Source organism: Abramis brama (assembly GCF_963993115.1).
Source record: "Abramis brama genome assembly, chromosome: 10".
NCBI classification, from domain to species: domain Eukaryota; kingdom Metazoa; phylum Chordata; class Actinopteri; order Cypriniformes; family Leuciscidae; genus Abramis; species Abramis brama.
The window spans coordinates 22,486,840-22,510,367 of NC_139972.1; the positions used below are offsets into that span (position 1 = coordinate 22,486,840).

Consider the following 23,528-nt stretch of genomic DNA (forward strand, 5'->3'; position numbering starts at 1 on the left):
GCATGCAGTTTTGTTGCTTACCACAAGATGGCCCTCTTATATAGGTTTTTGCACTGTAGTCCTTCAGTAGGTCCCGTACATTTAGTAGGCTGGATATTCTCTTTAATCATATCCCTTAAACAAGTTGCTTTCATTTATGAACAGCATATTACATTAAGTCTGCAGGGTTATCCTAATGTTTACGCATTGGTTAATTATCTTGACCAAATGTCATCTTTGGCTATTTCTTTAACCTTTCCCGATTGGCCATATCACCATGAGAGCCCTTCACTCCAGCCTAACCCGTCCTTTGTATACGTCCTCTCATTAACACATTCAGCCTACAGGATAGGTCTGCTAGTGTGAAAGGAAGTAACTGATTTCCCACATCAAATGTGCTCTTTGTGGTTTTGGGGTTTATGGTGGTGCCATAAAGACAGCAGGCTGTCTGGAAAACCTATATGTCTCCTAACAGGTGAGGAGGTGAGACAACAATTTAAGCCCTCAGTGGAATAAACACAGATGAAGCTCCACATTCCAGCACACAGAGGAATTTGTCACATCAAACCAGGCGGAATGACTGGGATTAAACTATAAGGCTTGACAGAGCAATGACAATGTGCTGTGCCTTTATCTGTCATTATTGATTTTCAGTCATTCATGACAGTGTGACTTTTATTTTATTATTATATTTTATGTACTTATTTATTTGAAGCATTACTTAAAAAATATAATTAAAAAAAAAAATCCAGGACAAAATATATATTTTTCATTTCAGTTTATTGAAAAAACATAAACAGAAGGAAAATTGATTTTTAAAAAAATCAGCACACTTTCTCAAAAGATATAGATAAAGACAATGAAACATGACATCTAACAAACTGGAGAATTTAGAAGACAGGCATCAGTGCAGGAGTCAAAAAATCTTGATGGAAGTGAAATCAGATTACCTACAATTGTGCTTGAGGAACACTTGCATAGGACTATACCTTTTCCCTTTAAACATTAAAGATAAGGCAAACCCTACACAGATCTCACATGCTCATAAAGAGGGCTTCTACAAACACAATCATAAATACCACAATACTACAGCTTAACATCAATTACACTACACTTAATGTAAGCATAGTGTCTGATTGAATAATGCACATTAACTAATTGATGTCAAACCTTTGTATACATTTGTAGGGTTCCAATTCCTCACCTATAGGACTGCATTGCTCCTGATGTATATCACCAATCTCCTTAAAACAATGTTTTTGTACTGACAGGTTGACTTAGATTGTCTAAACACAGATAATACATTGGAATGGGCTCATGAGGTAATAGTCACACCTTTAACAACAATAATACTATTTTAAAACCCCGTAAAATAGAATTCAAATAGCATAAAAGTTACAATTCATCTCTCATTTTGTCACCCTTTGGCCGAACAAGCCTGCCAATAAAAAGGATGGAGTTGGTCTTGTTGTCTTTCACAAGGAAAATGAAGGGATGGTCGGCGTAGAAGAGCTTGGGGTTCCTGATCTTCTCACTACCATAAATACTGGTGTCAAATGGGTTTCCCTCTGTGTCCCACTCGAAGGCAGAGGCATGGAAGACATTGGCGAGGTAAAGATCTTTCTTGCCAGAAATGTTGGACAGGTCAGCTTTAGACTTGTCCACAGCCTCAGTGAGACCAAGTTCTCCCAGGTGTTTCTGCAAAGCAAGGAAAAAGAAGTTCATACATCATGCTTAAAATGTTAGTTGTGGTTTGCAACCAGCTATATAGCAAAAATGATTCACCTGAAGGTCGTGGCTGACTTCTATGCTAACTTTAGGCAGTGAGATGGCGACGGCTCTCTCCTCGAGCTTGCTGACCCAGGTGTCCAGCTGCTGGCGAGTGAGCAGTTTCTCCAGTCTCTCCAGAGGCTCCACGTGGTAGGGCATGATGAAAATCATGCTGGACTTCTTATGTGCCAAAGGCATGCTGACCACAAACAGCTTGTTTTGTGTGTCTTCATGGAAGCCGTAGATGCCTGCAAAAGGCCAAGTTAAATACTGTTGAGTTCTTTTGTAGGTAGTAGATTTAGGGTAAGAAACCTTAAGATAAGCTGCTGGTTTTACCTGTGCGATGCATCATTGGAACAGAGATCGTGTGAGAGCGGGAAACCAGGAAACCACGGTTATCAACCATCTTTTGGTGGAACTTCTCATCCCAGTGGGCTGTGGAAACAGAAACAAACATTAACATTTTTAGTCAGTACTGTGTTTTCTTGTTATTTTTGCCTGGCTCTCTCTAAATATAATTTATTAAGTAATAATTATAATATAATTTTATGGACATTCCTGGAACTATCAGAGTTAATGTCCATTCCAACTTAAAAAAAAAATATTTAAAAAAAGGACGTTACAATTTGGGGCTAGTTCCAGATCTATAATTAGCAATAATTTAATAATTAATTAAATTTGACAATATATGAAATAGACTATCCTGGAATTATTCAAATAAAAATCCATCCTAAGAAAATAACAAATGGGGCTTTTCCCAGGTCAATAATAAATATAATTGAATAATTAAATACATTCCTAAAACTATACAAATATCTTAATTTTAAAGAACCAACATAAATGCTCACGTTTAAAGAACATAGCATTGACGATCATAGCACCGTCTGTGTTTTTCACATCCTTGGTAATTTCTGGCAGCTTTCCGGCAGTGGACGTGGCAGCCCACTCATTGATGGAGTTGATGGCGCTTCTCTTATCACGGAAGTTGATCTTCGAGTGTTCGTAGTTGTAGTGCTTCTTGCTATTCTTGACGAAGTCCTCCGCGAAGCTGACAGAGCTGGGGCCGTACAGCCTGTTGCTGATCTTCCACGTGACGTTGCGGGCCTGGGGGTCGCTCACCTCACTCAGAAGCTCGGACAGGCCTGTATGCAGATGTTCGTCCTTCAGGGCGTCAGCCTTCAATAGGCTCTTCACTTGGGACGCAGTGGAGGATTTGCCTCCCATGGCTACCATGCCCAGAGAGGAGGCCACCACCACAGGAGAGATGAGGATGTTGTCAAGTCCCTTTTCTTTGGCGACGTTGTGGTAGAGATTGAAGGCCAGGTTTGCGCTGGTGTCTGCCATGGAGGTTGCATGGGTACTCAGCTTTTTGTCCTCACCGGACACAGCCACAGCCAAAAGGCATAGAGTAATGAGGTTGGACGCCCACATGCTTGCTGTATTTTTGGGTAGCAACGAAAGCCTAGAGGAAAAGAGGGGAGATCAGTGATACTGAGTGCAAATTCACCAATTCTTCACCAATGCTAATTTTAAAAAGTCTATGTGTTTGTTTTAGGAACAAAAGGCTGCATAGTAAATAGTTTGTTCAAGAGTTGTATATCAGTTTGAAATAATTTTGTCTTTTAATTTAAGTTTTATATGTACCCTAAATTGGTAAACCTACAGAAATGATGCTTGTAGGCCATGATTTCTAGGTCAAGCGAGTTAAACAAAAGCAACGGCAATGACTAATCAGACAGGAATGCGTGGCTTAACATGAGCCTGCTTATTTGATAAAGTTCTGAAATGTGACAAATCACTTTTAATTAAATATCAGAACAGTTTACTGCATATAGAGATTACGTTGCATGTTGAAATTACGATTTAAAACTATGCTTGAGGGTAAAGTTGGTTGTAAGATGTTATGTGTCCTTATTCACTATCAAGCACAAGATGTAAGTCAGCGTGGTTGATTATTCACATATTGTTTTCTTCTTTGTATGTTGCTTTTTATCATCTGATACCTTGATACGTTTTCATATTCATAGTTGTCAACGATTGCGATTTTCACTCTGAAAGACAAGAGGTGCATTTGGGTAATCTACACAAAAATATATTTATGTACATTGGTTATAGTGCAAAACAAAGTCACATGCAAAATCAGTGACTTTAACTCCTTGCTTCTCATCCTAATTAAGGTTCGATTTGAAGCAGAAATTTGAGAAATCTGCACTGCTGCCACTTCATGCACACAGAGAAAGAAAGACACGTAGACTCTTCTTATTGGTTAGAGGATCTTAGGGAGAAACTTTCAACCAATCAGAACTTCCACAGTAGACCCGCATGTGAAATGCACTGATTGAGTGATAGCATAAAACCATTCCCAATGGAAAAATTTGATCACTCTTTACAGTTTAGTGTAAATAAAAAAAGAAAAACAACTGCACAAATTTACATCACTAAGAAGAAACTAAACATATATATATAAAACAACTATTAATATTACACATCCTTTAACTGTGCATGCATATAAACTAGTTTTGACTTGTTTTGCATAAGATGACAAAAGTAAAGACATTTGTTTCCCCTAAATCATTACCAACCTTAGTTGATTATGGATTAAGTTGCATGTAAATACATTTTAAAAATGTAAAAGAAGTAAAAAAAAAAAAAACTATATAAAGTTTTTTAAATAAAGCCATTCCAAATAAATATTTGGAATGTATTTGCATTCCCCAATAATTACCTTGGACAGCTGTTTGGATGTGTTTCTCTTCTTTTCTTGGATGTGCTCCTCTTGTTTTCTCAGATGTGCTCCTCTTCTTTTCACCGATGCTGCTTTGCAGAGTGTTTGAAGCAGAGGCCTTTATAGTCCGGGAAAGAAACTTCTAGAAGCTGGAGCTGGGCTATTCAAATGAGGATGTCTGGCTTTCCTGGAGAAGTTGGGAGAGCCCTCCCTCTGGATCCAATGACCTCAACTCTGACATCCCACCACTGCATGGTCCTAAAGCCTTCTGAAATCGGCAAAAAAATTGTTTAGCTAAACTCTGCAACTAAACAAGTGTCTTCTTTATTAAAACCTACGAAAAATCTTATATATTGGCATCAAGTGTGTAATGGAAGATGATAATGTGTTGCATTTTACCACTGAGCCCAGATTTGCTCTGCTGAGTTGGCAATGTTTTGCAGAACAGAATGTGCATTTTATGCTAGAGCATAAAAGTTAAATAGACTGTTTGTCGAAAAAACGACACAAATAACTTCAGGATATGTAAAATAACTGGTTTAATTACAGAGGTTTCCATCTTTGTCAACATTCCTTCTAGATTCTTCTGTCGGGGGATGCAGAGAGACATGCTCACATCCTCCCCCAACACTGCCACGTCAAACCGTGAATTCTTTTTCAGGCCGTGGGTGTGGTGCAGGAATGGCTACTATTTGAAACTAACTTTTATTATTTTACTGAGCTTTTTCTGAATGTTGTGGTAATCAATCTTTTTTACATTTTTTTGTTTTGTTGAGCTTATTGGTCTGAGCTCTTTTGCTATCCTAATCACTTTTTCTTTATGCAACTTTTACATTTTTCGTCAAATGCATTTACAACACATTTACCTAATTTACCCACTTTATTACCTTTTTTCTGACCCCTAATGATACACACACACCCATGCTGCTGGGTTAAACCATAAATTCCTGAAAAGGCATACAGTCCACTTAAAAAAGCTATTTTCTTTCTTTCTTTCTTTCTTTGTGTAAATGAGCAATCCATGAATTGAATGTGCATCAGAAATACATTAAAGATATTTAAAAAAAGCTTGAATATTGTCCGATTTTTATTAGGTAGCCTACATTTTCAGTCTCGCATGAATCAGATGCCTTGCTTGCTACAGTAGCACAACGCTTGCATGTTAGTTATCTGTTTAAATCTCAGAAAAATCTGCACAAAGCAGTCATTGAGTTATGGGCTGAACTGGGGGCTGTGCCAAACATGTATGATGTAAGATGTGAGCTAAGTTACTTCTCAAAAGCTGATGTAACTTATTGCAGCGTTGCACGTCTTTAATGTCTTATTAAATAAGTAGGAAAAGAGATTTCAGTAAGAGAAACAGAAAAAATATGCACATTTGGTTTATGTGCAAAACAGATTCATTAATTTCCTACCTGAATTCATGCAAATCATACAAAATAGGCTACCTCAAATGGAATTGTGTTGCTTTAGCATTGGAGCAATCAAACGTTTTCATCATGTAGTTAGACTGATCTGGAACCCCTATTTGTTTTTTGTTTTGTGTCTTTTTTAAGAGGCACAATTTTTTTGCAAGTCAAAATTATTTATTTAAGGCTGTTCACACAAAGCACGTAGCACGATAACTATAACTATAATAATGAAGATCTAGGCTAATATAAAATAATATTTAAAAAATAGCAGAATCCACACCACAACTATAATGAAAACTTCACAGAGAAACGATATCGTTGAAATTACTTTCAGAACGATTTTCCCCCCAGCTGATTAACGGTAAAAACATTGACAGCCAATCAAAATCCACTCTGCTTTAAAGAGCACGAGCATTAGTGGCAGATGACAAACGTAGGCAGGCACGCGCTTAGAATAAACAGAACGTTATCGTCCGCGTGCACGCTAATGTTTATTATCGTTGAAGTTATCTTTATATAGGCTAGTTATCGTTTATTGTATGAACGGGCCTTTATTCATAGATCTTTCATCTTTTTATACCACTGTAACGTAAGATGTATGTCGTTGGAAAATAAAAGCAAAATGTAGGCAAACCTCCTCAGTAAGAAGCCCACACAGTTTTTTGCGTTAGGTTAAGTGAGAGTTATTAAGTATGATTTTGGCTCTGTCATGACTAAATGGAACACAATCTTTGCCCAGACTGATGAGGAGTAATTCCCTTCATTGTCTGGGCCTTTAATGAACAGGCTCTTAGTCATCAAGGATAAGGAGTAGGCTAATTGGCTGTGACCTTAGTCACTTTTACAAATTGAAGTCACAATGATTAGTTCTTAAGGTGTTAATCCCAAAATGTGGCTTGGTATGTTTTAGGTTTTGAGGTAATTATTCAGATAACCTTGCCTTTGAAATAGGGACAGTTGCATAACTCAAAACTGATTTTTTCACCCTACACCATGTTGATCACTAGATGGCGATAAAAGAAAGCCGTTGAATAATACAGTGCTGGCTTTCTCAAATGCATGGGTAGTCTGTTCCTTTCCTTTTCCATTTGGGGTTTGGTATTTTAAAACTTTTGTTTAGCTACTATCCTTTTATCAGACCTTTTTGACTCCAGATTCATAGAAAATAAAGATGCCTGCATGGTTATCCACATGTAGCCTACAACAGACAAATAGAGGAGTTTGGAGATGAATGAGTTGATTAGAGGATAGGTGTCCAGTTTATTCGAACTGGTCCTAAAATGACAGGGTAAGCAATTACATACTGCAACCTAAACAACAGACTAGTTTTTAGTCTTGGTTCTTCACTTCCACTATTTAATGCATTATGTACTAGTACTAACTTAGCTATTTATTTGAAAACATTTTTCCACAGTTAGAAGAATTGTTTTTTTTAGGTTTTGTCACTTGCTATGTGAACACACACACACACACACACACACACACACACACACACACACACACACACACACACACACACACACACACACACACACACACACACACACACACACACACACACACACACACACACACACACACAATCATGGACATGATTCAAACAGGTTAAATGGCCCTGAACAAAAGTCGTCACACTTGTGCTCCTTGCAGTCAAAAAAAGACTGCATTGGAAATTAATGGGAGACGAATTTCATCGAATGAAAACTTTTGGTACTGCGGCCAAACAAACTCTTACTGAAAGCAATTTTTTTTAGATATCAAGCTCAAATTTGGAACACAAATTGTTTAGATTCATGGTTTGGATTTCCTTGCAGTTTTACAGTAAAATGTTTTCTTGAAAATATATATTTCATATACAAATTTAAAATAGTATTTTTGTGCATTTTTCATGACAATAAACATACAATTCTGTAACTTTTTTTAAGTTCACTTTTTCAAACTTTTTTTCACTTCAGCAATAATCTGCCAAGTGTCATCTTTGAAAAGAGATCAAAATTAAATCTGTGCTCTAGAGCATTCAAGATTTACGACATTTAATTTTCAGGTCTATGCTCAAAAAGTGAATAAATGGATTATAAATACAGTGTAAATATAATTTAGTACCATAAAACTAAAATATAGTACATTAATTTCATTGAAATACTTTTTTGACCGACATGCAAAGAGCAGTGGGTTAAATGCCTTTTAAATAAAAACAAAGTAAGAATATAAAAAAGATAATGAAATAAGTGTACACATTTTAAGGTGTCATTGTTACAGTGTAATTTTATATTTAAGTACTGAGTAATATTTATTAACTACATGTACTTATAGGGTTAAGGTAGGATTAGGGTTTGGTTGAGGGTTAGTTGCATGTAATTATGCATAATTTACTGTTATCACTATAGTAACTATATGTAACATATGTTACAAGGACACTGTAAAATAAAGTGCTACCGGTATTACATTAAAAGCCTTTGTTTGAACAAAACAGAATAAGGACTTTTTGTAATAATTCACTCCTGCACTTGAGTTCCTTCCTCTATATTGGTCAAATTCTTTTTTAAACTATGCAAATAATGTTTTTTTCTTTGACAGTTTACGATTAAGAAAGTAATTTACAAATGAATGATAAATACACTAAATAGAACATAACAAATGTTGTATTTTTAGCTCACGGCATTGCATTGAAAATTTGACTCCTTCAACTGGACAGTAGGGAGCACAATAAGACAGAGCAGCATTTGGCCCCGCCCTCAGCGCATAGGCCCCGCCCATAAGCTAGCGGCAGGACTGCTCTGTGCTGTCTTCACTGTCTCCCAGAAGCACGAGCGCAGGTACACACAAAGACCGCCCGGAGCCCGAAAACAAACAGCATGCCCTCTTGCCCCTTTTAGTTCAGACACTTTTTAGTGTCTTTCAAATTGCTTCTTGTGTCTGCCGTTGCACTCGCACTTTTAATTTACGTTAGTCTCATATTCTTTTAATATCCTTCGATTGAGTTGCTGTGTCAGTTGTTGGCTACCTGTCCCGTTAGGTGTTGAAGGAAAGACGGAAGGAAGGAACGCACACAGGAAACGTTCCTCCAGAGTTCACCAGCTAAAAAACTACAGGGCAAACGCGTCGAGATAAGGTAAGAAACTCGCTATAAACGTGTTTTTTTTTATTTTAATTTTATCATCCGCACTTTAAATGATTTGTTTAATCGCTGACCACCATTAAATGGTGGAAAAAAACTGTTTAGCCCTACATGTATTGTGTTAAATTAATGCAAGGCTATTCGTGTAATGTAATATTTAATGTAATATTAAAATTAAAAGGCAATCAGGTGTTAGGACGCAGATGGTATTCAATGTTGCCAGGGTGCGGTGGGGGAGTCTTAAAAATCCCCACCAATGAAAGTCAAAACAAAAAGTTGAGTGGATTGATCTTGAAAGTATGTATACATTTTAAACATATATATATGTTGGACTTTAAAATATTTCAGTAACCACAAAAGTTAGATTACAAGCTCTTTAACCGAAATCGCGTTGTAGCCATAGCAACAGTATGGCGTTCTCGCACTTATCCAAGTGGTGCTCACTGCAGCGCCAGATGACGTCCAGCTTTCCCTCTCTGAACGTCATTGGTTAAGCTTGACCTAGGCTGCATCCGAAATGCCATACTTTCCTTCTATATAGTAGGTGAAAAACAGTATGTGACAAAATAAGTTTGTCTGAATTCACACTACTCATTAAAGAGTTGGCAAATGTACCCGGATGACCTACTACTTCTGATGAGATTCTGAAGTGTGCATATGATGTAGCCTACACTTTGTGAATGGCAGAGGATTTGTAAACAGCAGTGAAGTGAAGCCAATGACACTGTTAGGTCACATGATAATGACAACATGACAAATGTAGCACATCCAGATTACATTCATACTACAGACTCATATGATATATAACATTCTTTTTTAGCTCCATACTAGTAGGCCAAAAACAGTATGTTAAAAAATAAGTTTGTCTGAAATCACAGTATTCATAAATGAGTAGGCAAAAAAAGTATACCGGCTGATCTACTACTTTGCATACTTTACTGTCAGGTCACATGATAATGACAGCATGGCGAATGTAGCATGCCCGGATTACATCCATATTACACATTCATACTGAACATTTTAGCGGTTGTGAAGTAATTGTTCAAAATAAGTATCTTCTCAAGAGACTATGTGATTTCGGACGCAGCCTTAGTCCAGTTTCACCTATCTAATGGATCTAATGGGTGGAGGGAAACAGTTATGGGTAGGGTTATGGTGTGGTTGGACCTTCTAGCTCCACCCATTACACCCAAATTACTTCGTTAGGAACATCATCAGATAAAACATGATGTGCGTTCCAATTTGCATACTTACGCACTATTCTATGACGTTTTTTAGTATAAATACTGCGTGTGCGAGTTCACACCACTGATCTATATAGAGAATCAGTACATAGGATATACATAGTACATCACACATAGTACAATACATAGTGCATGAGTGCTGTGTATAGTGTGTCATTTGGGACGCAACTATAAACCTTGTCCTGTTCATTTAGATTTACATATTGCAAATATGTTACCACAACTTCAGTGTTTGTTTGAATGCTATTAAGATCGATGTTTACATTTAAGTTTAGCACAAGGAACACCAAAAGACATTTTATGTCGCAAAAAACATCAACGGATTGTTCTGTAAACAAACTGTATTGTTTGGAATTACCCTTGCTTGGCACGCCGATACGTCGTTTCTGTTGACGCCAGGTGACACGGTCGCGTCTGGTTTCCCCCTCAACATTCATTTGTTATTCCTGGAGCAAAATTTATGTTTACTCGTAATTTTAAGCTCTTGAATCTCCTCAAATTTGAGTTCACTTTCATTATTTTACACTATAGATTGTCAGAAAATATGACAAAATTCTGATAAACATTGAAATATTCTTACGCATGGAAAGTCAACACACTCAGTCATTAATAGGAATGTTGCCAGGAACATGTTTTAATCAGGTGGATCACTTTAGGTACTTTAGATGATCTAACCTACAATCATAACCTATATCTCTATGTCACTGGTTGTTAATCTTGCTCCGTGTAATCTTGTAATCTGTATCTTAATGACTGATATAAATGCAGCTTTAAAAGTTAATTCTGACTGAGTCACATTTGTACGTTTTAAAATTAAGTTATTTATTTTGGAATATTAGCATGAAAACTTTTAGATTTTAAATTCCATTTGACACATCTAAAATGCCATTAGAAACAAAACCAGACCAAAATCTGAAATTAAACCCATTGCTGTTGTATCTTGCGACATGCACTTGAATTTTTTATTAGTGTTAGTTTGGGAAGAATAAAGATCTCTTCAAACATCAGTTAGCTGAGTAAAAACACCACTGCCGCCCATCTCTAAGGAAACAGTCTTCATTTATCTAGCATGACAGGTTTAACATTGAATTATCCCTCCTTATCGTAAGTGAGCCGGGTGATGCTGTGAGATGACCTATTATTATTGTCAGTCCTGTGGGAGCTGAGCCATGTGCTGTCTTTGATTAGTTCTCACACCCCCCTCCCACATGTCAAGGAATAATGGACGAGACACTCAAAGCACAGCGTTGCATCATTAGTGGACCAAAGGACATCTACCCTCTTAAGAAACCGCATCTGATGAGAGGTGTATTTTGGGGGTCTTAAATAGGAGATTCTCCACAGAATTTTTTTTGTTATGCTGGTTGAAAATCTCCTCATATTCTGATAGCAAACACTGTTAAGTGTATATATCGTAATAATAAATATATATCGTCTGTGGAAGGCGTAGGACCATAAAATGGTCGGTCCGAGTGAAATGAAGGGATGTGTTCCCTGTAAGTCAACGTGTGTTTGCATATCACTGCACAGCCTGTTCACGCAGACATCATACATAATCACCGTGTTCACATACGCTGTGTAGACAGAGCGAGAATGGCAGGCACACAGTTGTTTACGTTCGTTATTGTAGTACTGTTACTCACTAGCCTAGAAATCTAGACGCACCCTAGCGGCAGCAAAATGTATTTCGCAGCCAGGTGGGTCTAGCAACTCTCAATAGACCTTCTAGCTGCAAAAACCTAAATTGGGTCAGGCCAATCACGTCGTGTATAGAGTAGGCGGGGGCAGGCTTAACATATGATGACAGAGTTGCGACGGCTGCCACTTGAAAACAAAGAATGACGGCTGCTGATGGAGAACAACGGTCTTTCGAATCGGCTTTGGCCGCGACTCTGGAGGACTTGGAGTTACGTTTTTCTTTGAGAAAAGAGCAAAGAACGGCAATTAAGTCATTCTTAAAAAAAGGAAGATGTGTTTGTAGTTTTGCCGGCCAGATATGGCAAAAGTTGAATCTATCAACTAGCTCCGCTGTTTGGAAAACGCTCTGGTTGGGTTAAGCGCTGTTCTATTGCGTGCAGAGGGAATTTGAAAGACAGCCGTTTATCCCGCCCCTCGGATTAAACCGCGTCTATGGTGAGTTTCCAGACCTAACATCTTGATGTAGGTCTGGCTTGCCAGGCTAGTTACTCACTGTATTGTAAAGTTTCCTCACCGGTGAATGACACAGGATATAATCCAATAACGCTGTCCCTGATCGTCTCGCTTCTGGTCTGTGCGTGTTCTAGTGATGGGTCGGTCATGAACGATTCGTTAATTTTGAACGAATCTTTAATATGACTCGGGACTACCGAGTTGTCTCATAGAGTGATTCGTTCATTTTGTGTTGACCGCGCATGCGCAACATCCAATAGGTTCTGTACTGGAAACGGAAATGATTAGTTCATCTCTCGAGTCTTTGGGTTCGGGTCCGAGTCTTTCGTTCTTCCTGTCAGTCCCATAGAGGCTATGCTGTCAGTACCAGAAAGAGAAATGATTGTTCATCTCTTGAGTCTTCGGGTCTGATTCTTCTGAGTCTTTTGTTCTTCTGTCACGTGAGTCTGAGTCTTTTGTTCTTCTGTCACGTGATGAACGAATGACTCGTTCTCGCTTCTGGTCTGTGCGTGTTCTAGTGATGGGTCGGTCATGAACGATTCGTTAATTTTGAACGAATCTTTAATATGACTCGGGACTACCGAGTTGTCTCATAGAGTGATTCGTTCATTTTGTGTTGACCGCGCATGCGCAACATCCAATAGGTTCTGTACTGGAAACGGAAATGATTAGTTCATCTCTCGAGTCTTTGGGTTCGGGTCCGAGTCTTTCGTTCTTCCTGTCAGTCCCATAGAGGCTATGCTGTCAGTACCAGAAAGAGAAATGATTGTTCATCTCTTGAGTCTTCGGGTCTGATTCTTCTGAGTCTTTTGTTCTTCTGTCACGTGATGAACGAATGACTCGACCCTGAAGACTCAAAAGATGAACTAATCAATTCTTTATCCGGTACCGACTGCATATCTCAGCTTATGTGGCTGTCACGTGATGAACGAATGACTCGAACCCGAAGTCGAAAGACTCGAAACGTGATCTATAATAAATTCTGTATCCGGTACTACAGACTGCATAGCTCAGTTTATGAGGATTTTGCGGGATGAATGAACGACTCAGATCGGGAGGTGAGGTAAACTAACAGCCTGAAGACCAAGATAAATTAATTAATCGTTTCTGTTTCTCATAATTAGGCCTTTTCGTTGCATTGCATCTTTTTTCTTATTCTAAATGCGATCAACATTTTATGTGTTTGGGGAATTTGGCTAACCTATAACATTTTAAATGCATTTTGCTGAAATGAACAAAATGACTCGAAAAAAGATTTGTACATTTTGATGAACGAGATTCAAAGATCCGAGTCAGTAAAATGATCCGAACTTCCCACTTCTTTCGTGTGTTTTGGAAGAGGCGTGGCTTTGGACGGCGATTTGCAGGGAGGGCGGGATCATATGCTTTCAATGCTAGCAGGCTAAAGTTAGCATTTCCCAGATCACCTATTGCACCTTTAATATTCATTGTGCTTGATGGTGGATAATTTTTAACTTGGTACTCACAGCAGAAATCTGTGGTTAGTTTAAATCGATTGTGAGCCCTCACTTACGTTTTGTCTTCGGTGCACTGAAAAGTTGCATTGGGATAAGATGGAGTTGATATGTTGTGATGACTTTAGCTTGCCAAATTTAGTTAATTTTGGAGCACAGGTTAAGGCAAAGCAGAGGTGTAGTGTTTGATGATTAAGTATAGCCTGTATCATATCATCAGCGAACAAATTGAAGCTTACTGCTGCACATAGTTTTCACGTGATGTTAAACCTGGAGGGCAAAACAAGGCTCCTTTCCTCCACTGCCCTCTAGTTATTTTTACCAGCTAATGTACTAAGCTTTTACCAACTAATGTACTAAGATGGTGCTATTAAAGGGCAAATTCAGTATACATCTTATTAATGATGCATACTACTGTGTATTGCGGCAAGCAGCAATGCCCAGAATATTAATGCAACACATTCAATTTCATGTAAGCATTTTCCCTTTGAAAACCAGAAAATGCTTAATATGGCTTATTTAATTTAGACAGTGATATTGGGGGACCAAATTCAACCTTATTAATATAACATACTATGTACCGGCAAGTAGATGACGTTTCACACTAAGCATTTTCCTATAGAAAAACATGAAAGAAAAAGATACCACTTATCATCTCAACATCCAACAACAAACTATGCTTAAAATTAAGAATCCTCTCTTTTTATTTTATTTTTTTCAGTAATACACTTGGATTTGCTTCACAATTTGTTTCTTCGTTACTTAAATTGTTTTATAACGTGCAGCAGAATACTGCTGCGGGTGCTGTATATTGATTGCAACACAGGTGCCCAAAACTTGTAGTTTGTTCACATATCTTTGTTTTTCTTCTTTTGAGTGGTGATCTAAAAATTTGCTGCTTGAAACAAATGGAAAAATGAACAGGCTTGTGCTGTAATTCAAGGGTTTTTTTGCCCTCCAGTTCTCCGCGGCAGTCACATGACTGATACTATGAATTAGCCACGTATCCCATGTTGCCATTTCAGACAGATGGCACCTGTGTTTACTGCCTCTGAGATTTCATATGGCACCGGAAGGGTTAAGGATTTGATGGCCTTCGTTTCTGCCAGAACAATGTTCCTACTGTTTCCGCATGCCTCAAATGCCTTTGTCAGGTGCTGGTTTTCCAGGGAAACGTTTCAGCACCTACTGTATGATTAAGGTCTGATCCAGAATTACTTTTTTTCTCACACTGGACTTAATCTCCAGGGGTTGTTGCAAACGGCTCCATTAGGCCATTCTTGTGCTTTCTGCATTAGCATTTTGGAGGGCAGCGGGTTCAGCTGAATGGAGAACGTGCCAAGCTCAGCATCCCTCTGTTTGGAGTGAGTGAAGCCATCTGAACACAGTATGTTTGTGCTGGTTTGTTGTTCGTTTTGATCTGTCCTTCGTGTGTAGGAAGTGTTAAGTCCTTCATTTTGTTTCACTCTTTTAAGATATTTTATTCGAAAACATTTTTATGGCAAAGCCCGCTTTTTATGGAAGGTTGGCCACTGTTTTTGTATTTGATTTAATTTGCATTGAGAATTGCTTTAGGGATAAAACGATAAATATCCTGTTTGAATTCCATGTTTTGATATTCCACACTAATGCACCCTGTTTAGAGTTAGAGTTTGCCAATATGCCAAAAAAACATGCTAGATTTTTGCTGGCAGTCTGAACAAATCCTTAAAAGGCTCTCAAAACGCAACTAGAGAAAGCTTGACACAAGAGTAAATTCTAACCAAATATGGTTGATTGCAGGCAGTCAATTAGTTGGCTAAGGAGGAATGATTACTTAAAGAGCACCACTAAGCGGTGTTATGTCTTTAGCTCCATTACCACTCTCCTGAATAAATGATGGGGCATTAAATTAACCACATTTGATCTTTCAAAAATGGCGCTGTTCCACATTAGCACAATGATGTAAGGGTTAGAATTGATGCCCTGTCATCTTTAAGCTTTCTGCTCGTAATTAAAACTATATTGTCTCTGATGTGCATAGACAAGCTTGGGTTAAAGATGTCAGAGAAAGAGAGAGAGAGAGAGAGAGAGAGAGAGAGAGAGAGAGAGATTTATTTTGTCAGCTGTTGTATGCACTCTGTTGCAGTTCCAAAACCTGAGGTGAAAAAATCTAATTATAAATTAATCCTGTTTATATTTCGTTCAGTACTGAAAAATCTATAAAATAGTTTTTAAAGTGCTATTTATTCCTGTGATAGTAAAGTTGAATTTTCAGCAGCCATTTCTTTAGTCCTCAGTCACATGATCCTTCAGAAATTATTCTGTTTTGCTGCTTAAGAAACATTTCTTATTATCAATGTTAAGAACAGCATTTCATTTATATTGAAATCTTTTATAACATTATGAATGTCTTTAATGTCACTTTTGAGCAATTTAATGCATTCTTAAGGCCCTGATATACTTCAAGCGAAATCAACTGATATGATGTAATTTTGAACAAAATCAGGCCAAAATTAAGTTTCGCTTCAGGATTTCAAAATGGCATGCCAAAGCAAACTTACTGGAAAAGTCCACTCTGGCTGGTAAACACCTTCAAACTCCCATTGGTCCATGGCGATTAAGTAATAGGTAGGTGTGCGCTGAGGCTCCACCTTCTTTCACATACAACTCTTATCGGGTTTATTTCTTCTGTTGAGTCCGTCGATGTCAGACGTCCGCAGGTAAAAACACGAAACACACTGGAGAGTAGAAAATGAAGTTGTACTTCTGATGAAACGAGACACTGTTTTTCATATTTAATACTGTAAAGCTGCGTGCTTTTAAGCAATCTATTGTATAAAGTGCTCTATAAATAAACGTGATGTGAATTTACTGAGCGCTGAATTGCAGAGCGCGTGCAAACATATCCACGTTGCTATGATCAGATGCTTTTCTTGTGCTTTCTTTAAAAAAAATGCTTGCTGTATTCTAATTTTTGTTGTGTTTGTTTTGTTATTGAGAGGAAAGAGTGCAGCACAGATTTACATATTCATCTCAGCAGTGTGGGCGGCGTCGGGATGTTCGCTTACAGTATATCGCTGCTCACGTATTTCAAACTTCTTTTTACCCCTAAGCGAAGAACAAAAAAGAACTTCGCCGTGAGTATATCGGGACCTTTACTGAATAAACTGTACTGACCCCAAACTTTTGAGTTTTGGCAGTGGAAATGTATTATTTTACCTAATATTTGTGTGTATACATTGTATGCTTGTTAGAGTATCATTCCATTATCTTAGCAACATGGTAACATAACTAGATTTAAATCAATTGCAAGTTGAGTCTCCTCTCATTTTTGAGCAAATGTGTTATTGGCTATTGTTGCTTAGACTTAGCAGGTCAGTGAGGATTTTGCCTTTTGTTCCTTTTGTCTCACTTTTTTCCCCCAAATGGCACCACCTGCTGCTTTTAATTAGTGCCAGTGAGTAACTAAAATATCCTGAGTACACAGACTCGGCCCAGCTCTCATCTGTGGCATTTTAAATCATAGACTGTCTCCAGTCAGGGAGGAAGGAGGCGTCTGTAACACTATATTGCTACCCTTATAATTACACTGATGGGCATTTAGCACTGTCGGTAGTTAGTCTGTGAAAAGTGCTTTGTGTCACTTGTCACAACTTCTAAATAATGCCTTCAAATATACCATATTAATTTTAATTTTGCTTTCTGAAGGGTTAGGGTTAGTTGGGTTAGTCAGGGTCAGATAAATTAGTTGGATTCATAATGGCTAGTTTTTTTCTTTTTTTTCTTATTTTTTTCCGTTTATTATGACATTTTAATTAGGGCCAGTGAATAATTTTCTTTGTTTTTTAAAATGAAAAGTCACTGAGTCACAAAGTCACTCCTGACAGTGAATGTTTCTTCTAAATGGACGTCAAGTGGAAAAATGACAGCATCTAGCATCCGTGTTCAAGACAACAGCAGCTTATACAGTAGAGGAAGGGAACTATATTTAACTCAAATCTATTACAGTGTCTTCGGTCAATCAGAACAAGGTCTTCCTAGATGCTCATTGCTCAACGTTCTGCTGACTGGGTGTTTTGTTTTTTTGTCCACTGAAGATGTCCTCTCCTTGTCCTGGGAGACATGACGAAAACTGTTTGCTTGAACTCTCCATCCAAGAGGACAGAGTTCTCAGTGAATGAGAAATGAATAAGGAAACTCATCGGACATGTGGCCTAGTTCATATACCCTCACCAATTCTTGAGCGTTTTATCATGATTATTATAGGCTACTAGTAGGAAATGAGGGACTTGCTTATTTGTTTTTGATTGCCATGTGTCCCTAAACTAGCCTTTGATTAATTTAGATGGCAGAGACTGATTTAAAAAAACTGCTGATTTAATTAGTTTTTTCCACTTTTAAAATACATTGTTAAACTCTTATATAAGGAATAAATGGATATGTCATGTAAGGGATCAGGTACAGCCAGATGGTTTATCTTGTTATTTGCACTTGATTAGCTTAAAGTTTGTATGAAACGGAAGTTGTTATAGTCTTTCCCTCTTTCGACATACTGCCGACTTTCCACCGAAATTACCTAGAACAATTTGTCCCAGGAACTTTTTTTTTTTTAACAGATTTTTAAAAATGGTGGTTAATAAATGAAATGCTGCGTGGAGTCAACCAATCAAAATGCAACATGAACCCAACCAATCAGCATCTTCGGTGCCTAAGTCCCACCCCCGAAAGTTCCTGAACTTTGAAAAAAGTACTACCTCGCAAACAGAGACTTTCTGAGGGGGAAACTGTTGGTTTACTATTGCTGCGATCTATGGAAGCTTGTTTCTGCCACAGAATTTTTTTTTTATTTTTTTTTATTATTTTTTATCTCACAATTCTGACTTTTTTTCTCAGAATTGCGAGATATGAAGTCAGAATTGTGAGATATAAAGTCGCAATTCTGAGAAATAAAGTCGCAATTGCGAGATATAAAGTCCGAATTCTGAGAAAAAAAGTCAGAATTGCGTGATATAAAGTCAGAATTCTGAGATATAAAGTCAGAATTCTGAGATATAAAGTCAGAATTGCGTGATATAAAGTCGCAATTGCGTCTTATAAAGTCAGAATTCTGACTTTTTTTCTCAGAATTGCGACTTTATATCACGCAATTCTGACTTTATAACACATAATTGCGAGTTTATATCTTGCAATTCTGACATCTTTTCTCAGAATTGTGAGATATAAACTCACAATTGTGAGATATAAAGTCCAATTCTAAGGGGAAAAAAAAGACGGACTTTTTTTTTTTTTTACCTCAGAATAGTTTATATCTCAAAATTCTGACTTTATAACACGCAATTGCGACTTTATATCATGCAATTCTGACTTTATATCTCCCAATTGCGAGATATAAAGTCAGAATTGCGTGATATAAAGTCGCAATTGTGAGAAAAAAAGTCAGAATTCTGACTTTATATCTCGCAATTCTGACTTTATAACACGCAATTGCGACTTTATATCTCGCAATTCTGACTTTATATCTCGCAATTGGGAGATATAAAGTCAGAATTGCGAGATGTAAACTCGCAATTGTGAGATAAAAAGTCGCAATTATATTTTAAAATGTTTTATTCTGTGGCGGAAACAAGCTTCCATAGCGATCTCATGTGAGTGACAGGTTTTCCTCCCATAGTCCATTGCAACATATAAAACAATCAGTTGGCTTAGCTACTAAAAAATAGAGACATTGCAGAGTGATGCTTTGACACTTTGTTCCACATTTGAATAATAGGAATAAAGTATTCCAAAGATCTGTGTAATTAATATAAAAAATATATATATATTTAATAGAGAATCAGACAGTTTATTTATTTGCTTAAGTCCCATTTTTGTGCAAAGACAGTCAATAAATAATATATCGATTTTTACCTAGACTAGCATTTTGCATAATAAATAAGCATGTCAAAAATAAAGCATTTGATTTGGAATGTGCCGTAGCTTCATGCTTACCCCTATTTTACAGTACTCACAAATTACGTTGGACCTCACCATATGACATTATGACAGAGAGGTCCATTGTTTTCTCGACAGTATGAAGAATTATGGTCTCTCCTCTGTACAATCTGATTGTGGTGACATTAAAGTTTTCTGCCAGTGTAGATTGCAATCCTCATGCATTCTCTTCGGCTTCATTTCATATCTTGACTTGAGGTAATGACTTGAGGATTTATGTATCATTTGTGTCACTTAAATAGTGCTCCAATGTGTCACAAGCAACATATTTTGCTGTCACATAAACATTTTCCATTGCAATATTTGTGTCATGAGCTGCCCTAAAAGATAAAAAAAAAAACTGCATTAATACGCATTTTTAATGTTGTGCTATGTTGGCATTTTGGACCCTCTGAATGAACAGATTTCCACATCAGAATTTTGCCATGCTCATTAGAATTCTGAGCGAGCTGTGGACTGCGAAGTTGGCACGTCTTTCTTCACAACAGAATTCTTCAACAAAAAGATTGATGTATGGAATCAATCAAACACAGACCTTTTCGTCAATTTCTGTCACCAAGAATAAGCCTAATTGGACTTGAGTGGTTTTTCCATAAATAATATAGCATCCAAGAATATTTTCAAAAAAGCTCTTGCGGCCAGTGCACATTGCTGTGAGAAGTACCCATAAATTCATAAAATGTAGGCTATTCATAAAATTACTCTAAAGATTATTTCGTTTTTATATGTTGTCGAATATGGTTTTATGACTTATGAATTTAGGCCGTTTCAAAAGCCATTCTCGCATGGAGTTGAGGATCAGCATGTCTCAGAACTCATTTGACACTGTAATAATGACACTGTTGACATCGGTGAAAAACGAAATAATATAGAGGTCTTGATTAAAGCATTCATTGGCATTAGGGGCCGTTCACACAGAACACGTTTTCCATTCGACTGTGCTACTTTTCCATTGTTTTTCTACCAAAAGGCAGATGACATGAAAGCAACACTTATTTTGTTCACCATTTCCTTAATTCACAAAAGATATGCCCCACATTGGGCATCAGATATGCTGGTTGTTGAATTTTTAATGTGTTACACAATACACAGGTTTAATGTCCTGGATATTCTTGATTTATCTTGCTTTTTTTTTTTAAAGGGGTCATCGGATGCCCATTTTCCACAAGTTGGTATGATTCTTTAGGGTCTTCATGTAAAGTTTGTAACATATTTTGAACACATTTTGGTTATGCTGATACAGGAAATATGCTAATACGGGACAGTCCGTCAGTGGTCGGGGGCGGAGCATGAGCAATATGACATCATATTGCTCAGAAAATCCAAACGGCTTGATTATTGAGAGTGTTTAGACTTTTTGAGGATTAAAAAAAAAAGGAGTGAATGGATTTCTTTCATTGTATGGTGGTTGTGTCCACACGCTGCAAAGACACCATATAAAAGTGAATTTTTCATCCGATGACCCCTTTAAATAAAAATCTTGTGAAGTTGCAAAACTCTTGGTCTTATTATGTTTGGAGATTATACTATACTGGATGAATTTCAATCTCTTGAGGGAAGTTTTATCTACTAGTTCTTGAGAAATAAGGTTGTTGTTATAAAAGTTAAAGCCAAACTTTTTGATAGGCAAACGTAGGGTACATTGCACAACCACTAAAGGTTTATGCATAATTTTCAGTTTGTTCGATAGGCTCAGTTTCTCAAACAATATTCTAAGAAACAACCTCCACCACCCCAAATATTATTTCACCTCCAGCCGCACCAGCTCTGCTGGTCCTCCGCCGCTCAGACCCTGTCTGTGTTTATTTAGGTGTGCTGTGGAAGAGGTCAAGTCCAAACTGTTTGTGGTCTTTGTAAATTCCAGTCTGAAGTGTTTTAAAAAGGGGCATCTGATCTGTGAGGTCACATTCACTCCCTCGTTGTAAGGGAGTATTTTAACTCGGGCTTTGCGCAAGGTATTTGGCAGTTTTGAGCAAACAGATGGTTACTGGAATATCTTTTAGTTGTTATAGAGAGGGCGAGTAGGGGGCGGGCTGCTGACACAGCATTGGAACGCTTCCATTTCGGAGGGAGTCAGACATAAACAACCTGCTAATATGAGTCAGGCCATGGCAGAGCCTGTATCATCTTAATCACCACCCCTCCATTTAGTAAAAACAACATGATTTAGACTAGTTAGATGCCAGTCTAGTGTAACGTTTTTTTTGTTACTGTTTTCAAACTGAATCCTCATGTTAATCAGTATTATTTTCTGTGGTAACAGTAAGACACAAAGGGTGTCTGTGAATAGTTTTTATTTCCTTTAAGCACCGGTTACTCTGAACATCTGAACTGGAACAAATTGCTCCTTAAAGAATAATTTACCTGATACACATGAAGAGAAGCTTAAGAAAGCAATTTGTCTCCTCCTGTGGAAAATGCAACACCTTTGTCCTTTAAATCGATCAGATTTGACATCTTACGCCTGAATAAAAATGAAATATCTGCAACCTTTCCCTAAGGCAAAGGGGTGATTGTTATCATTTTCTTCAATTGTCTCTTCACTTGTCGAGGACCGATGGTAGTCATTTGTAGCGCATCAGTTTGAGGAGCCCTTGATTGTCTGCGGTTACTTTAAATGTCTCACCAAATTGACCGTGGTACAGTGTCATCTTAAAAATGACTCAGTGGCTTGATAAGTTTGTCACTAGGCTGTAAACCGTTTAACCTGCTTATCTTTTGCTCAGTGTGACCAGTACTTTAACCTAAGTATACAAACATGTTTAAGATATTAATAGTAGACTGACTTACAGTGGACATTTCTGCCTAAAGGTGCAGTCAAATTTACCGTTGTTCGGCGACTTTCGCAGGCAAAATCCAGGCATTTTAATATGAATCCTCATGATTGAGAAATTTGCATCAGGGTGAAAAAGTTCAATGCAGACTTTCCAACAGGTTCATGTTCATGGATTTGCCACACGGACCAACAAAAATCTGCTTGAAAGTGTCTTTTCTGTGAGCTGTGCTTCATGCATCTCTAAACTATTGACAATAAACAATGGACCTTTTTTGCCCACAAACTTTTGCCAAAATTTCACTAATGTGACTGCACCTTAAGGCTCTTGAGACTGTCAATGATACTGGCTCTTTTTGCCGTGGGAGGTTCCTCCTAACTCAGCCTTTCCCTTCTAACTCTAAACTGAGATTCAAACTGCTGAACCGTTTCCCTTAATGGAGGCTGTTTTCTGGCAATAGGAAATGAAGCAGCAAAAAAGGAGAATATTGTTCCTAAACTCTCTCACCCATGTCAGAACCCTAAAAGTATGGCGCCAGAGTCAACTAGAGCTTTCAGTGCTGAACAACAACGATTGCCCGATGTAAAAGTTTCACATAGTTGACAGAAACTGACTCTTGCCTTATTTGGGTGTATGTTTATGTATTGCACAAGTAAACATTTGCTGGTGTGAATTCTGTTGATTTCAACATGTCATTATGCTAAAATTATTTAGCTGGCGGATGCAGATGAAATTTGATTAAAAATACAAGAATGACAGTCTTGAAAATATCAGTCAGAGAGCAAATCTAAACATCAGTGTTGAAGTTTTAATTTTTTCCACAATATAGATATTAATAAATATTGACACAATATTTTTCCATATATATATATATATATATATATATATATATATATATATATATATA

The 23,528-nt window shown here is 37.5% G+C and overlaps 2 protein-coding genes across 7 annotated transcripts in view; one reads left to right on the top strand and one right to left on the bottom strand.

Annotated features, from left to right (window-relative positions):
• Window positions 1-742: 742 nt before the first annotated feature.
• serpinh1b (serpin peptidase inhibitor, clade H (heat shock protein 47), member 1b) lies at window positions 743-4,654 on the bottom strand (the record flags this gene model as incomplete). Of its 3 annotated transcripts, XM_084126082.1 has the most annotated exons (6): window positions 743-1,677; window positions 1,765-1,997; window positions 2,086-2,184; window positions 2,598-3,211; window positions 3,753-3,800; window positions 4,475-4,654. In XM_084126082.1, 4 exons carry the CDS (start codon window positions 3,178-3,180, stop codon window positions 1,375-1,377), a joined length of 1,218 nt encoding a protein of 405 aa, XP_083982208.1. In that variant the 3' UTR covers window positions 743-1,374. The 3 variants fall into 3 exon arrangements, with proteins under 3 accessions (XP_083982208.1, XP_083982209.1, XP_083982207.1); XM_084126083.1 differs by lacking the exon at window positions 3,753-3,800 and having other exon boundaries at window positions 4,475-4,598; XM_084126081.1 differs by lacking the exon at window positions 4,475-4,654 and having other exon boundaries at window positions 3,753-3,820.
• A 4,013-nt stretch (window positions 4,655-8,667) lies between these two features.
• The window catches only part of gdpd5b (glycerophosphodiester phosphodiesterase domain containing 5b), a 52,131-nt gene continuing 37,270 nt past the window's right edge, over window positions 8,668-23,528 (top strand). For all 4 annotated transcript variants that reach the window (XR_014607926.1, XR_014607927.1, XM_084126078.1 and 1 more), the window contains exon 1: window positions 8,668-8,998. The gene's annotated coding sequence lies outside the window, so the exon portion shown is untranslated. The remainder of the gene's footprint in view (window positions 8,999-23,528) is intronic.